The sequence below is a fragment of the Ursus arctos genome, unplaced genomic scaffold (assembly GCF_023065955.2).
Source record: "Ursus arctos isolate Adak ecotype North America unplaced genomic scaffold, UrsArc2.0 scaffold_28, whole genome shotgun sequence".
NCBI lineage: Eukaryota > Metazoa > Chordata > Mammalia > Carnivora > Ursidae > Ursus > Ursus arctos.
Genome location: NW_026622963.1, coordinates 16,651,240 through 16,667,540, shown reverse-complemented (window position 1 = coordinate 16,667,540; position 16,301 = coordinate 16,651,240). Strand labels below are relative to the sequence as shown.

General features: G+C 36.2%; 1 protein-coding gene and 2 non-coding genes across 11 annotated transcripts in view; all 3 read left to right on the top strand.

The window, feature by feature from the left end:
* The window catches only part of SNRPN (small nuclear ribonucleoprotein polypeptide N), a 39,312-nt gene that overhangs the window by 2,920 nt on the left and 20,091 nt on the right, over positions 1–16,301 (top strand). For 8 of the 9 annotated variants that reach the window (XM_048221248.2, XM_057303605.1, XM_048221236.1 and 5 more), the window contains exons 2-9: positions 3,554–3,700; positions 4,934–5,085; positions 6,982–7,093; positions 7,506–7,658; positions 8,100–8,238; positions 8,628–8,753; positions 8,858–13,026; positions 13,452–13,602. In XM_048221248.2, the coding sequence (XP_048077205.1) occupies positions 3,698–3,700; positions 4,934–5,085; positions 6,982–7,093; positions 7,506–7,658; positions 8,100–8,238; positions 8,628–8,753; positions 8,858–8,895 (723 nt within the window). In that variant the 5' untranslated portion in view covers positions 3,554–3,697 and the 3' untranslated portion in view covers positions 8,896–13,026; positions 13,452–13,602. The remainder of the gene's footprint in view (positions 1–3,553; positions 3,701–4,933; positions 5,086–6,981; positions 7,094–7,505; positions 7,659–8,099; positions 8,239–8,627; positions 8,754–8,857; positions 13,027–13,451; positions 13,603–16,301) is intronic. The other variant, XM_048221242.2, reaches the window with a different exon arrangement.
* LOC113263849 (small nucleolar RNA SNORD107) lies at positions 12,557–12,629 on the top strand. Its single transcript, XR_003319435.1, has one exon. It is a non-coding gene; the product is annotated as a small nucleolar RNA SNORD107 (small nucleolar RNA).
* On the top strand, positions 15,349–15,415 carry LOC113263847 (small nucleolar RNA SNORD64). Its single transcript, XR_003319433.1, has one exon. It is a non-coding gene; the product is annotated as a small nucleolar RNA SNORD64 (small nucleolar RNA).

Here is a 16,301-nt window from a genome sequence, read left to right as displayed (position 1 = left end):
GGTTTTAATTGGCATTGCTTTGTGGATGAATACTTTTCCAATTATTTGTGTTTTCTCCTTTTTGCACATTTTCTGTGAAGGGTGTGATATTTTACCAGATTTGAATGTGAACTAATGCATTACCATTATTATATGATTTCTCTTTTGTTGTATGTATCGTGGCCAAGTTTGACCATCTTATCTTTTCACTTACATTTTTATAAAGTTCAATCATTTGAAAATCCAGGCTTTCCAAAAGTTTAAGAAATTCTGTGAGGAATTTCAGGATGTTTGAGTCAGGGACTTGAGGCCATTTATTTGTTTATATGCTTTTTGATATAAGGAGATTTATCATAACTGCTAATTCATCACCGTAGTATGTCACTGCTCTTATGCTCTTCTTCATGAAGCATTTTGCTGTCATTTGCTATGGAGATAAATTTGGTCAATCTCCAAAGTGAAACATCCTTTCCCTTATAAGGGTTCACGATTATGGTGTACTAGATTTAGGGATAAGAGATAACTTTCTAAATTTTAGGTCCTGTTCGTTAAGGAGGGTTTGTCTTAACCACTTCAGTGAACCCCTATTCTGAGCTATGAATAAAATGTATATCTCTTATTTATATAGAATATTCTATATTATATTACGTGTCCGTGTTCTCAGTTCTTTAGGTCTCCAGTTCTTTAGATTATGACTCACCTCTGCAGGTACACATTTATACTTGGTAACTGGTCAACAACATCTAGTAGATGCGGAAGGCGTTTGGAAACTCAAACAGGTTAGGTGATGGACAGAAACAAGACTGCAACTGGCCTTTCCTTTTTGCCCTTCCTCTATACAAGGAAATGTTTGAATTTGTTGGTTTCTTGTAGTTAAACTATGAATTAGGCCTGATAGTTCTGTGTTCACTAAAATGCCAGTTGTGACAGAACATTTAAACTGAAGCTCATAGGGAAATCTGTACTCGAATCTTTTTGGCGTCTGAAGGTAAACATTTTGTTTCTGCATTTTAAATTTTTACTGGAAAGGTGACTCCAAATTCACCTTAAATACAGATTTGATGTGGGGTTCCATTGCGTTATTCTTTAAATAAGAAACTTTTCAGTGATTACATTTTTTTCCCTTAAATGAAGTCTTGAAATCTAGCCTTACTGTTTTTTGTTTTTGTTTTTTTTCCCCTCTGTTCTAATAATCACAGTCTTGTGGCTCAGTGTTTGGTAGCATGCCTCCATTGTTGATGGAAGAGGAGATGTACTCCAGTAATAGTGTCTTGTTGAATGGTTAGCATTTTTTGTATTTTTTGTTTTGTTTGTTTTTTTCACTAATGGAGATATAAAAAGTAATGTTACAAACTTTGTACATTATGTGAACGTCTTGACGTTTTACATTTTAAAAATGGCTCTATTGATGTATAGTTTATATACCATAAAATGCACCTAATTTTTTCGTAAATTTACTGACTTTTGCAACCATTGCCAGGTGCTTTTAGGATGCTGTGTTACCAAAGTAAGATCCCTCATGCTCATTTACATACATTCCCTATTTCCGCTCTCAACTTCAGATTACCATTTAATTTACTTTCTGTATCTATGTGTATTTTTTCTATTTCTGTAGATAATTTACTTTCTGTTACAATGGATTGCTGAAGACTTTATATCTTAATAGACACAATATTATAAAAATGAAAATTGCTAAAAAATGAAAATTGCTAATTTAAAAATAACCAAGTATAGGATTTAGACTCTGCTTTATAGATAATCCTGTCCGGATTAAGAACATGTATATTATAGGCCTTAAACTACTCATATGTTGGCTAATTGAATTTAAATTATAAAAAGAAACTACATTTATTTGGGGGAAGGGAGGGTACATCAGTCTGCTGATTTGAAAAGATTTTTTGAGATCTTTACATGCCATTTTTATGCAAAACATTAATTCATGTACAAATACTGGATGCTACAAAAGGGGGTATCCCTGATGTCATTGTATCTTTGAAGACGAAGATTAGGTAGATGGGAGAAGAAGCAAGTGTATAGATATCATAGTCAGTTAAGATAAATGCTAGAGGGGCGCCTGGGTAGCTCAGTCTGTTGAGCATCTGACTTTGGCTCAGCCCCACATCAGGCTCCCTGCTCAGTGAGGAGTCTTGACTCTCCCTCTGCCCCTCCCTGCCACCCCACCCCACCCCCCTGCTTGTGTGCTCTCTCTCTGTCAAATAAATAAATAAAAATCTTTTTTAAAAAAGAAAAATGTTAGAGAAGAATGGACCATGCTGAGGATATAGGTAAATTGGCGTTCAGAAAAAATGCACAAATGGTACATGGCAGTATGCATTTGGAGAACAAAGGTTAGTAGATATTCTGAATAATAATGAATCTATTTTTTAGACAACCTGATACTCCAGATTCTCATACAAATGAATTTAACTACCATCAGATTTTTGTAATCTACATCTTACCACCCTTAACTGAATTATTTCTTTAATACCATTCTGTTCTCTTCTGATCTAGTGTCCTATAGTTCCACATGGAAAACTGTATCCTCAAAACATTCTTTTACCTTGTTTTGATGTTACAGTTCATACCCACTATTTTAATTATTTTATTTTCACATCCTGAAATAGATAAGTCATAATTTACTTAACCAGTGTACATTGCTGTTTGAAAAGTGTCTCTGTTGAAAACAGAGGAGAACAATTTTACTGGAAATGTCTGTATTGTTAAAAGTAAAATTATATCAGATTTTGTGTGTGATATGGGGTTACTTTTATGCATAAAGCCGAATTCCCATTCAAGTCTAATTTGTGTGTTTACGTTTCAAATACATATAATTAGTAGTTTGAGACCCTTTTCCAATTTTGACTATATTTGGTTGCCAGATCAAGAGCATTTCCTTTAGTATATTGGGAAAAATACCACCGTTGTAATAATGCATGTTTTTTTTTTTTTTTTTTTGATTACTAAGAAAGTTGCCCATATATCCATATAAACAAGTACTCAGTTGTACCCTACTTTAATGTAGGAAGTCATAAGCAGGTACATGGTAATGCATTTGATTCTTGGTAAAGAAAGATAATCTAACATTATTTTGAAGCAGTTTGGGCAGGGCTGAGGAGTGGGGGGGAGATTGAAGTTGAAAACATTTAGGTGGTTTAGCTAAGAAGGAAAAGTTTTAATGTAACTCAGAACAGTAATTCAGATGGCTAAATTAAGGATATCAAAGTATTGAAATTGAGATGACATGGTGGTAACTTGGGACCAGAAAATGAAACACTACCTAAAATAAGAATGGAAAGAGAAAAGATCACAATTTTTGGAATGGAAAATGAAATAATTTTGGAATCATTTAAAAATTTCTGCATGAAATAAAAATTTAATAAACTTTATCAATTTTAGGTGCATAAAATGGGAGAATTAAGGTAAGGGAATAGTGAAATTTGATGTTTACTTGATGGGTGTAAGAACATGGGAAGTCTTTTGAACATTCCTGTTAAAACGATTTTCATGAAAAATTGTCTGCCTGTTTTTAAACATGGTAGATCGCAGTGCAGCTAGATCATGCTTTCCTCTGCAGGCTCCATCTACTGTTTGAAGCTTCTGCCCCAAGCTTGCATTGTTTGTAGGAGAACCTGCGTCATACCTTTATCTGTAGCCTTCCCTTAGGTCTTAAGGATCCTGAAACCTTACTGTGGACATTGGATTTGGTGGAACAGCAACCATGGTAAGATCTATATTAAGATAGAAGGGTGAAAAGCTACTGGAAGGGCCTAATATAATGGTTTACCAGAGTGTGGGGTGTCTTTGGGTTCTTAATGTTAGGAATAAGGAATCAGTTTTTAGAGATGGTATCTCATTGTATGACAAACCAGCTGAAGAAGAGCTATGTCTGTTCTCCTATTGTAGGGAATAAATGGTTGAAACCATCTTAAGAGGGATTTTACATGTGAGAAAATACAGAAGAGAGTTTTCATTGTAATTTATAATAGTAAGGGACCATCCAGTGGGTGGAAGACTCAGGTTGTAATAGATGTAAAGTCTGCATTCTACATTAAAAATAGAGGAGTTTAGCAATTCATGATATGACAAGTACACACACAATAATAAACAATCCATAAAGATAAAACATCCTAATCGGTTTTGTGGTTCTGTTAAAGTTTAGATAACTTACAGCATGTGTTCCCAACAGGAAAGGAATCTCAAGGCAGCAAAAATTGATTTGGAGAAGTGGAAGGAATATTAGATTTTACAATAGCTTGTGGTCTTCCTAACGACTACAGTATATAAATAGAGTATTATCAACATACTAAAATTTCAGTGGAGTGGGTGATTTAGGATACAAATATTTTTAAAAGGTGACTTAGTAGGGTAAATGAAACTGAAGTTTGAGAAACACTGAGCCAAGTTCTGAATGGGAGGCGATGTGGGGTGTGATGTAACTAGGATAAAGGTCATTGGGGAACTAAATAGTAGTTCGTATTTTCATTAGGATGATAGGGATTGGAAAGTTTCTGATGGAGGTAGGAATTTCCCATCGTTTGGCTATGTGTCTAGGGGAAAAGAAATAGTCCACAAGGACAAGTGTTCTGAAAGAGGGTGGGATTTGGGATTAAAATTGGGAAAGGAAAGAAATTAGAATGACAGAATACTAACATGAAACTAGGTTCGTGAATCTGTTGGGGAAGAAATATAGTTAGGGAAATATTAGGATGGTGGGAAACTGCATAGGGAGACATTCTGAGAAGTTGAGGGTTCCACAGAGGAGTATAGTTGTCCTGGGCCTAAATTTGTTCCGGTATCTTGAAACTGTGAAGGGATTTTTGGAGAAAACATGGGAGGAAAGATGCGTTAAGGAAACCAAGTTTGGATTGATACAGGAATAGGAGGACATGGTAGGGAGGGTTATAATGTAATTGCAGACAGGCTGATGACTGACAACTTTTCTTACTCCTTTCAGACTGTGGGAAAGAGCAGCAAGATGCTGCAGCACATTGACTATAGGATGAGATGTATCTTGCAAGATGGCCGAATCTTCATTGGCACCTTTAAGGCTTTTGACAAGCATATGAACTTGATCCTCTGTGATTGTGATGAATTCAGAAAGATCAAGTAAGACCACTTTGGGTCTGGATACTGGGAGACTGAGGGAGAGGGTAATAGGAGTAAGGGATTATAGAGGGTAACTGAAGGAGGGAGGGAAAATGTGTCAGGGCTAGTCTATTGCCTAACCACCTAAACCATCACTGAATTGGATCATGGTCTCCCAGTCTTAAAGTCACTGTATTTACAGTACTGTTTCAAGTTTGCAAACATACTCATGAACTTAATTTGGAATAGAACTCACAGTATGAGCAGAATATCAAGTTAAATTTATTTAAAAAGTTATGAAATGTTATGAATAGGTTAGGTTCTGTAGCATTCCTTCAGACTGAAGGAATCTTAAGAATAACAGTTTTCTCTTAATGGTTGAGGAGTTGGGATATGATTAGAGTACTCCAGACTAGGTTTAACATTTTTTCTCCTAGCCTCTTTGCACATACTCCTTGTTTTGTCTAAATCATCATGTGCAGTGTTGATTTGGTGTCTATTCTTAACCTTCTTCGCTTATTGTATTTGTGATTTGCCCATTTCATTTCTTCAGGAATAACCTCTGTATTTGCGCCTTACCACATTATGCTACCCTCTTTTTATCTGTGACCAGGGAGCTTCTTTCACAGGGCGCTGTTAACTATCTGCAACAAGATCACAGAAATTGGTGCATCTTAGTGGCATCCTACTTCCACTCAGTTGACTTTTCATTTAGAGCAGTTGAGTTGGTGCCTGTGAAGATCTCTGGACATTCAGGATGGCTTTGTTTCAGGCTTTTATCATGGGGCAGAACTTGCGAGGCATCACCCTAGATTCTTGGCTTGATTTAGTTTATTTCCACAGTCAGTGATAAACTATCCAGAAGCTTAATTTGCCTACTTCACATAGCTTTTATTAAATTTGAAGAAAAAGGTGATGCTCAACACCAGTTGTCTACTGTACTCTTAAGTCAGTTCCTCTCGGGCAAAAAACATAACCATCATCTTTCCCTCTTCATGTATTCTCAGTCTCCTCCCTGCATGCCAAGTAGGAATATTTCAGATAGTCTAGGATGGTGGATATTTCAGTGTTACTTTGTGTGTGTGTGTGTGTGTGTGTGTGTGTATGTGTAAATAATCCAGATTTTTTCCCTAAAATACAAGAAACCCTATGATACTGAAAATTTTAAAGGTATTTGATGAGAGTTTTAGGCGTATTAATTTCTATGTTTCACTTTTCTCACTAAGTTATAGGGATAATTTCACATGCATAATGCTTTAAATTGTGCATTATCCTCTGATAATACTTAGGATTGTTGAATGGCATTGTCAATTGCTTTTACATGTATTATGTAATATATGCCTCATGAATGATTTTTGCTGCTGACGGTTGTGACTCTACACAAGGTTCCTCTTTTTTTTTGTTGTTGTTAATTTGTTTTTAATTCCCCATGGTTATATAGTAAGTGGTAAGTCCAGGAATGCATAGGCATCTCTTACTCAAAGCCTTTTTTTTTTCTTTATCATTTGTTATGACCTCATTGCCTGTTATTGTTACTATTTTAGTTGTCTGTCATCTAGATTTACTTAAAAAATGATTTAAAAAAATTTACACCCCATGTTAACATGAAAACACATTTCACTTGTCTTAAAAGTTTTAGCCACATTATTTTCATCTGTGTTTAACAAAGAAGAAATTAATCTTGCTGAAATACAACATTGAGGGAACATTCTGGAAAATTTTGATAGGAAAAGGGCTTTACAATTTACCCTTAATGTTACTGAGTCTAGTGTTTTTGTATTTTTTTATTTTCTCATTACTTAGTAACTGAGCATGAATGTCTTCCATCAGTTATTGTCTTAGTTGATACTTAATGAACTGTAAAGTTTAGTGGGTGATTTCTAACTTATCTTAACAAAGTTTACTTGTGATTTATAGGCCAAAGAATGCGAAGCAGCCAGAGCGTGAAGAAAAGCGGGTTTTGGGTCTGGTGTTACTACGCGGGGAGAACTTGGTTTCCATGACTGTGGAAGGACCACCCCCTAAAGATGTAAGGAAGCTGTAGGGTAGGACAGAACATTAATGTGGAAGGACATCACATTATTTGAGATGTTTGCTAAATTAGGGTACAGTGAGGCACAATAGTAGTATACATTTGTCAAATCAAGTGTGCCCAGCACTTAATGTCAGTGCTTACTTGTCCATATTTGGTGATTAAGGACTTTCTTATGAATTATTTTATGCTGGGGACTATATGTGGTTGATTATATGTACTCAAAATTTGAGATATGTACATTTAATCTGTTGAATGCCTCCATGCTGTACTTGTCTACTCCTTTGAATATAGAACTAATACAAGATAGGTGGTATGGGAAAATAATAGGAAGGAGTGCTCTTTTAGGAATAAGATTATTCATAATGTTGGTTAATCATTTGATTTCAAATAGTTTTTCTTATTTCAGACTGGCATTGCTCGGGTACCACTTGCTGGAGCTGCAGGAGGTCCTGGTGTTGGCAGGGCAGCTGGCAGAGGAGTGCCAGCTGGTGTTCCAATTCCCCAGGCTCCTGCTGGATTAGCAGGCCCTGTCCGAGGGGTTGGGGGGCCATCCCAACAGGTGAGGAACTAGGAGAAGATTTTATATTATTGAGAGAAAGTACCTAGCGGCTGACTAGATTTAAAAGCCTGAGCGCACATCCTATTCTATGTAAGCAGCATATGCTGTAGACTGTGCTGAAAGACAAATACACATTGAGGGGAAAGGATTAAAGCCACCTTGATAAGAAGAGCTTACCACTATTGGTGAGTAAAGGGAAATGTGGATGGGTAAATCAGAGTTGAGAAAATCTGAAATGACTTAATAGGTTAAAATAGGGAATGTAGGGTTTTAGGAGAATGTATTAGTGTGCCAAGATTTTTTAAATGAAAATAATGGGAGAAATACAAAATTGCTATAATTATTTCATATTTAACAGGCCGTGGTATCCACCAATTATTTTGTGTTTAAATAATGTGAGGAGGTGCCTTTTCTTTACTATATCTGACCATGCCTTCTCAGGTAATGACTCCACAGGGAAGAGGCACTGTAGCAGCTGCTGCAGTTGCTGCTACTGCCAGCATTGCTGGAGCCCCAACTCAGTACCCACCAGGACGAGGGACCCCACCCACTCCTGTGGGCCGAGCAACACCACCTCCAGGTAAGGAATCGATCCAGAAGTAAGAAAATTTGGAGATACGTATGTGTGTGTGTGTGTGTGTGTGTGTGTGTGTGTGTGTATAGTTATCTGAAAAAATTGTATTATCTGGAGGAAGTGATGACTAAAAAAACTCTTAAGAAGATACTGAACTATGGAACAGCCTAAGTACTGAACTAGTTGCTTAGTTTATGTTTCCTACTTTTAAACAGTAGTTTTTAATGAAAAGCTGTGGACTCTATTGAGTTGGGGATAGCTTACATGGTAATGGTCCAGAAGAAATTGTTCAACCCTCTACTTAGTATCTGGGCCCCTTTGTTTAAATATTATCTTGTATTTTATTCTGTCAGCTTATTTATGAGGCCTTTATTTCTACCATTTTTCTTGTATAGGCATTATGGCTCCTCCACCTGGTATGAGACCACCCATGGGCCCACCAATTGGGCTTCCCCCTGCTCGAGGGACGCCAATAGGCATGCCCCCTCCAGGAATGAGACCCCCTCCACCAGGAATTAGAGGTGAGTGGCTGCACTTTTGTGCAATGGTGGCAGCCGGGCCCCTTAATATTTATGTGATGTTTTTTTTAATGGTCCCATGGAATTCTGCTTTTTTTTTTCCCCAGGTCCACCTCCCCCAGGAATGCGTCCACCAAGACCCTAGGAAACTGTTGATCCTTCTTAAGTCACTTTTTCCCCTGCAATGTGTCTTGTGAAACTGTGTAGAGTGTTTGTGAGCTATTGTTCCCTTCTTGCTGCATTAATATTAGCTAATAAATGCACAGAGCAATTAAACTGCGAGGTACTGTTGTATGTTGTACATTTTTTTGCCTGTTGATTTTGTTGAGGTAAAAGTGAAGACTGGTATTTTTCTGGGATTGAAGTTGTTGTGGATGTGGTGAATTCTGTTAAGCACTGCATTTAAATAATTTTCTCTTTAACTCTTAAGATAAAATGGTTGTGATACCTGATTAAGCTTCTTAACTTTGATTTTGTGCATTGACTGATTGACTGGTATCAGTCCGTAACCTTGAAAAGAAAACCCTTAACCAGGGGTTTAAGTGGCTAGGGTAAGACTCACATATGGCATCTTCCTCTTTGCTATGTCATACATACCTGAAGGGAAGAAGGGATGGGATGAAAGGCCTTGTAAGTCCACCTATGGAAGGAAACTGTGGTACTGAATCAGATTTCATTAAATCATTTGGAATTGGAGATACTCCTTTTCATGGATATTTATCTCAGTTGATGAGCTTTTACAGTGCCCTGTGTCTTGTGTGATCAGAGTAGATGATATCCTGGAATGATCATCACTACCTACAAGTAAGTATTTACTTAAAAATTTTTAAATGAATGGAAGAGCCTGGGTACTGGGAGCCAGGGAGATTTCATACTTGGGATAAGTTGTATTACTTAAAATACAAATAACTTATACCCTAAAATGTAGTTTATACTCTTGAGTACAAAATATCCAATTGCATCACTTAGTGATGTACTGGAAGTGATTAGAGGAGTGGACAGTTTCTTCCAGTTAAATAGCTAATGGATGCCCAAATATCTAGGTCCAGATTGAGTTGGTTATGCAACAGTGATGAACTCACTTTTAAAAGGAAGAGAGAAGAGGTTTTTAGGTTTTACTGCTAAGCTTTCAACTGGGCAATGAATCAGTACTTATTGATTGTAAGAGTAGCTTGTAAAATATGAGTTAAAGATCGGTTTTAAGTCCTTACTAACATCAGACTGGTAGATTGATTGTGACCTCTCCTTTGATTTTACCAAAAAACGTAGTATGTGTATCAGCATTTCCATCTTTTATTTTTTTATTTTTAAATTGTTTTAAAGATTTTATTTTTAAATAATCTCTATACCCAAAATGAAGCTCCAGATCACAACCCTGAGACCAAGAGTCATATGCTCTACCAAGTGAGCTTGCCAGGTGCCCCTCCAGCTTCCATATTTTAAATCACGGCCTTTCAACTAATAGTCTCCCAAGGAAAAAGGACTCCCAAAATTACTGCAGTTGGTGCCACCAAATTTATATGGTCTCTTCCAATGTAGTTTTCTAGTATTGATGGCCACTCTCAGGAAGGGAACATAAAGTAGCCAGGTCCTCCTTGGTTTGGTTGGTTTATATAAGAGAAATGTGATACTTATTTAAGAGATTGTGACTGTTACAATGGAACTCCTTGGTTATTAGAGCCCCAGGCAAAGGACTTTATCTATCTCTGAAGGCAAAGGAATTCTGTTAAGATAAAATTGACTCTGATATATATGACTTTAGAACTTTTGCTCTAAATTGTGTGGGTGGTATGCAAAGAGCCTTGTTTTCTATCCAGTTGGTTCTCAAGACCAACTTTTGAGTAATTTATGGTACTTTTTCCTGTTTTGAAAGGAAAGCTTTCAAACTTGCATAGATCTGCTGATATGGATGGTCCTTAGATTTTGGCATGAGTAAGATTGTGCATCATATTCAAAGGAAACCTGTTCTCTCATATTTCCTTAAGTAAAGTTGATGGCCACTTTTGCAAGGTAGAGGTGAGTGACAAGACCTCTAGATTCTGCAAGATGCTTATTTCTAGTGGGTGTTTCGATTTGGCCATAATATTCTCTGCCTAGAACTTCCTTGAATTGTTTGATAACCTTGATTGTGGGAACATACATTGAAAAAATACTTGGCACAGATACTCCTGTAATTGCATGTGGAGTATAAGATGAATGTGGATCTTTTGTTATGGATTGCTAGATCTAAGCTTCTACAGAGTTCCATTGTGAACACATAATAACATAAGAGTTTTCAAACATTCATGGCAGTAGATACTTGTCCCTTAGGGTTTTTCCCATTCTGCATTCACACGAATTGCACTTTATATCTAAAGCACAGTTGGGCAACGACTTCTTGATTTCCCAGTTACATTTATTAGCAGTAAGTTCATAATTATGTACCCATTGCACATCAAAATGGGTTTTTCATTGTGGTTTAAATAACAGTTTCAAACAGAATTCTGGGATTTAATAATTATGCTACCTTAAATTTTCATGGTTTTGAGTTATTTGTGATATTCTGTGTCTATATGATATGATGGGTAAACTGGGACTTAGTAAACAGTGTGTAAAAAGTGATGTGGCTTCCTGCCTCCATAAACTCGTTACTCTTCAATCATGTAAAATTTTAGAAGTCCTGTAATTTTCTTCAGCTTTATCAATATATAATTGATAATATTGTGTAATTTTAAGATGTGCTACATGATCATTTACTATACACCTATATTGTGAAAAGATTACTCCAACAAGGTTAGTTAACACATCCATCACCTTCCATAGTTAGCTTTTGTGTGTGTGTGGGGTGGGGGGGAGGGTAACATTTAAGATCCACTCTTGGCAAATTTCAAATATTATAATACAGTACTGTTAACTGTAGTCACCATGTTGTACATGAGATCCCTTGAACTTACTCATCTTATAATGAAGTCTATACCCTTTAATCAGCATCTCCCCATTTTGCACACCCCATCAGCCCAAGGCAACCACCATTATAGTCTGTTTCAGTGAGTTTAACTTTTTCAGGATTCACATGCAGGTAATAACAGAACTCTTCTTTTTATTTATTTATTTTTTGTTGGGCAGCAAAGCAAGGTTTATTGAGTGATAGCCAAGTGGTGCAAAGCTCCTATGGAGGGAGGGGACCCGAGGGGGTTGCCCAGAAGTCTTGTAATTTTTGTAAACCTATCTGATGTTTTATTTATTGCAGGTCTTAACTTGTAGTAGAATAATAATGTAGTAGAAAGTAACTTATGTAATTATGTGATACTAGTAATACTTGTCTAGAATTTTCATAATCTGATTTCAGAGATTAGGAAAACAATTTATTGTGTTCATTTCCAATAAAAGTTAATTGATTTCAGCAAATAGTCACTTACAGCCTCTGTGTTAATTGATTTCAGCAAATAGTCACATGTTATCTAGTTGATAATACATCGCCACATTCTTACTCATCTTTGCACTCCAGTTCCCTTGGGACTGGCCATTCATAAAATAAAGCTCAATATTTGAATTATAGTAAATAAGTAAAGCAAGATATTATTTTTTTGTATTGCAGTTTTTTTAGTCTTATGAAGGTCTTTTTTTCCCACATAGTTGATTACTCTGAGAGGAGGAGAGAATTTGAACACTCAATTATCTGACATGTCAGTGTGGATCCTACTCAGTAGTATCGCAAGGAAGCTGAAAATGGTGTTAGCTGCGTTTAGGACAAACATAAACCACTCCAGGTAAAATAACCTTGTAAAAAAAAAAAAAGGAATAGTGTATTATAGAGGCCTTGGCTAGGTTTGTGATGACAAAGGACCTTGTCTGAACATAATGATTTCAAAATTTGAGCTTAAATGACACTCTGAAATCCAGTCAATGTGCCTCAGTAGACTTCTAAGAGAATATTATTTCAGTAGAAAATTTGGCTTACTGCGAAAACTCTGAATACTTAGAAATGGCAGGTGTAGCAGTATACATTGCCAATTCCTCAGACAGCTTTTTTTTAAATTTTCATAAGATATTCTGAGCTCATTATTTTTCCCTTTTTTTTTTAAACATACATGCTGATGAAAGCAAAAAAGGAAACACATCCTTAGATCCCAGAGGGCACACACATATGCTGAGATGGAAGCAAGGACATGTGAAAGGGAGACGACTACCTCTTGGATCAAACATTGAATGCCAGAATTAGAGGTGTCTAAGTGATGTCCAGGAAAGAGGTGAACTAATATTTGTGGAACGTGTGTTATGAAATGCAGTGAGTATGGTAAGTGAACACATTTGGTGTTTGAAGACAATTTATTTTGGTTTTGTTTTTTTTTTTTTTTCAGTTGTCTGTAGTGATCAGTGGGCATAGAGCCTATCTCAAAGTAGATGTTTAAGAAATGTGTCAGCATTACCAATTTTTTAAATGTTCTGGTGCAAGTTTTTAGATTTATTATGGTTCCTTCCATGTAGTGGAATGTCTGTGATTAGAATCTATGCCTATCTAATATCGAGCTCCATAATCTTAACACGGAAGTGGTGAGCTTTTCCTAAATAGGAGCCAGTCAAAACTATTCGGTGTTTATCTGGACTTGTTTTAGTAAAGCTAGGTACTTTGTCATGAAGTTGACAGTGTGTTTGTAGGGATACCTTTTAGTCATTTTTGGTCAAAAAGTAGAAATAAGAAAGTTCTGTTTGATTTTACAGGGGTGAGTGTATCTCTCTTGCGTAAGTGAGATGATGAAGGCCCAGTAAGAGAGCAGTATTTGAGATCCAAATCCAAGGATATGTTTGTTCTAGATGTGAATGTTGATTAACAGCTTCAGATGTTAATGCAGCAAGTCCATCTCTGCCAAAAGTGAGTAGACCGTGAAGGGGAGCAGCTGGGTGTTGGCTACAGTATACTTCTTTCAACTTCTCAAATGATAGATGAGGAAACCTCAAGGGACTTTCCTTATACTAAAAGGGATGTGCTATTTTGACCCTGGTATCCTCTGGTGGCAAGGATGCAGACTGGAAGAAACAGTCTCAGTAGTTTCTTCTGCATTCAGTATCACTTGAGTTTTGCTTTGGAATCCATGTTGCTAACATTATGTTTTTTGGCTATAATTTAGGAAATTGTAATGTGGAATAGAAGTGATTCATAGGAGAAGACTTGACTAGGTTAATTTTCTTTGGTGAGCAAAATTAATCTTAAAAAGTAGATGAGACAGCCAAAATTCAATAAAAAGCCTCATAGATCAGCCAGATATTTGATGATTTTGAATCATTTGTGTTAGATTTACAATTGGTGAGGATAACACAATGACCCAGAGGGGTTAGGTATTTGTACATCTGAAATCACTGAGCTATCTGTTCCTGTATTTTTTAATTTAAATTCAATTAGACAAGCTATAGTACATCATTAGTTTCAGATATAGAGTTCAGTAATTCATTAATTGCATGTAACACCCAGTGTTACATCATGTGCCCTCCTTAATGCCCATCACCCAATTACCGCATCCACCCACCCACTACCCCCTAGCAACCCTCATTTTGTTTCCTATGGTTGAGAGTCTTTCATGGTTTTTCTCCTTTAATGACTTCCATTCAGTTTTCCCTCCCTTCCCCTATGATCCTCTGCACTGTTTCTTATATTCCTCATATGAGTGAAACCATATGATAATTGTCATTCTCTCCTTATTTCGCTCAGCATAATACACTTCAGTTCCATCCATGTTGATGTAAATGGTAATATCTGTTCCCATATTATATGAAATTTATTTGTATCCCTATATAGAGAGTTTCTTTTTTTTTTTCTTTTTTAAAAAATTGTTTTTAAGTTATAGTTGGTTAACATGTAGTGTAATATTAGATTCCGGTGTACAATACTGTGATTGAGCACTTCCATACAGCACCTGGTATATCACAAGAGCACTCATTAATCCTATCACTTATTTAACGCATCCCCCTACCTCCCCTTATTTGTGCTATTATAACAGAAAGAAAATTAAAAAGTACACTTCCTGATAGGAATAATTTATTGTCTATTAGGAGATCTATATCAGGAAAAGGAGTGTGTGCTCTATTATTTCCATGATGGATTGGATTATATTACCATATCACTTCTTTGTATTAGAGATGTTAGACCTCCTTCAGGATCGTCAACACCTTGTATCAGTGGACTTGTTGGACTTTGTGTTTTATCTGTTTGATTTGCCTTAATTTTATTTGACCATTCACATTTATTCTCACTTACCTCCGCAATATTTTGGTGGATGTTTTCAATGTAATCTAGGTCCTTAAGCTATTTGAATATATCATTTTTCAATTTGTTGAATGGTTTGGTTGTAGAAATAGATTATAAACTATTCTATTTAGTTCTAAGATACCAAAGATCTTAATGTTACTCTGTCACATTGCTGGGGTTTTATTGTCTTTAATTTTTCCCATGTTTTTACCTTAATTCTGTGTCAGTTCAATGATTTGCTTCCCTTTAACTTACATTATTACACGAAGATGATCATTTTCCTTAGCTAAAAGACTTTGCATTAGTAGAAAGGTGCTGTCTGCAGGTATTAATTCCTTCACAGAGTTGCAGTAGTTGTTGGGAAAGACCTTAACTGGGTTTATGCTGAGTTATAATTACTGACCATGATGGAGTGAAGCTCAGTATGAGTACTCTGAAGTGTAGCCTAAGACTCAGTCCAAGTACTTGGGACACACACATTCTGAACATAAGTTCTTAGGCTGTTAATTTCACAAGCTATTTTGAGCAATACTGTGCAGATCAGGGAGGACAGTAGTGTAGGTTTTTCCAGTGCGATGAAGGGAAGTGAATTCCGAATTGCACTACTGCAGTTTCCTTTTGTAGAGTGTCTTCTATGTTTGTAACATTTGTATATCTCACCTGTGTTTTTCATTATGAATTTCAAGTAATAATTTCAGGAGAGTAAAGACTTGATAGCTACTATGCTGTTTTTTTTTCTTTTTTTTATATATATTATTACCATCATTCAGCTCTAGCCTTATTCCTGTTTCCCAAAAGCATGTCCCCAAACTATGAGGCAGCTCCAGTTACCACACGAATAAGTAAGTGCTAGTTTGTTGTTGAGCTGTTGCTTTGGTCTGAAATAAGTTACACCTTAAGCAGAATGCTAAAGATACATCAGATGGATTACTCTAATTTTCTTAATAAGGTACTACTTTCTGTATCTTAGCAAGTCCTAAGTTACACCTTTAGCAGAATGCTAAAGATACATCAGATGGATTACTCTAATTTTCTTAATAAGGTACTACTTTCTGTATCTTAGCAAGTCCTACATGGAGATTTAGAAATTTTGACTGTGATTCAAGGGGATGAAAGTGGCATTTTGCAGTTAATACTGAGCCCTAGAGAGGAACTGATTTGACAAGTACCATGCATTTTGTTTTGAATCAGGACTTTAATCTCAAATTGTTCTTAATTTATCTTTACTTGAATGAGTAATGGACCTTTTGTTATCTGTGATTGGCATTCTATGATTAGGTCCTTGTGGTTTGCCTATTTTAGTTTTGAAGGAGTTGAGTAGGAATTAA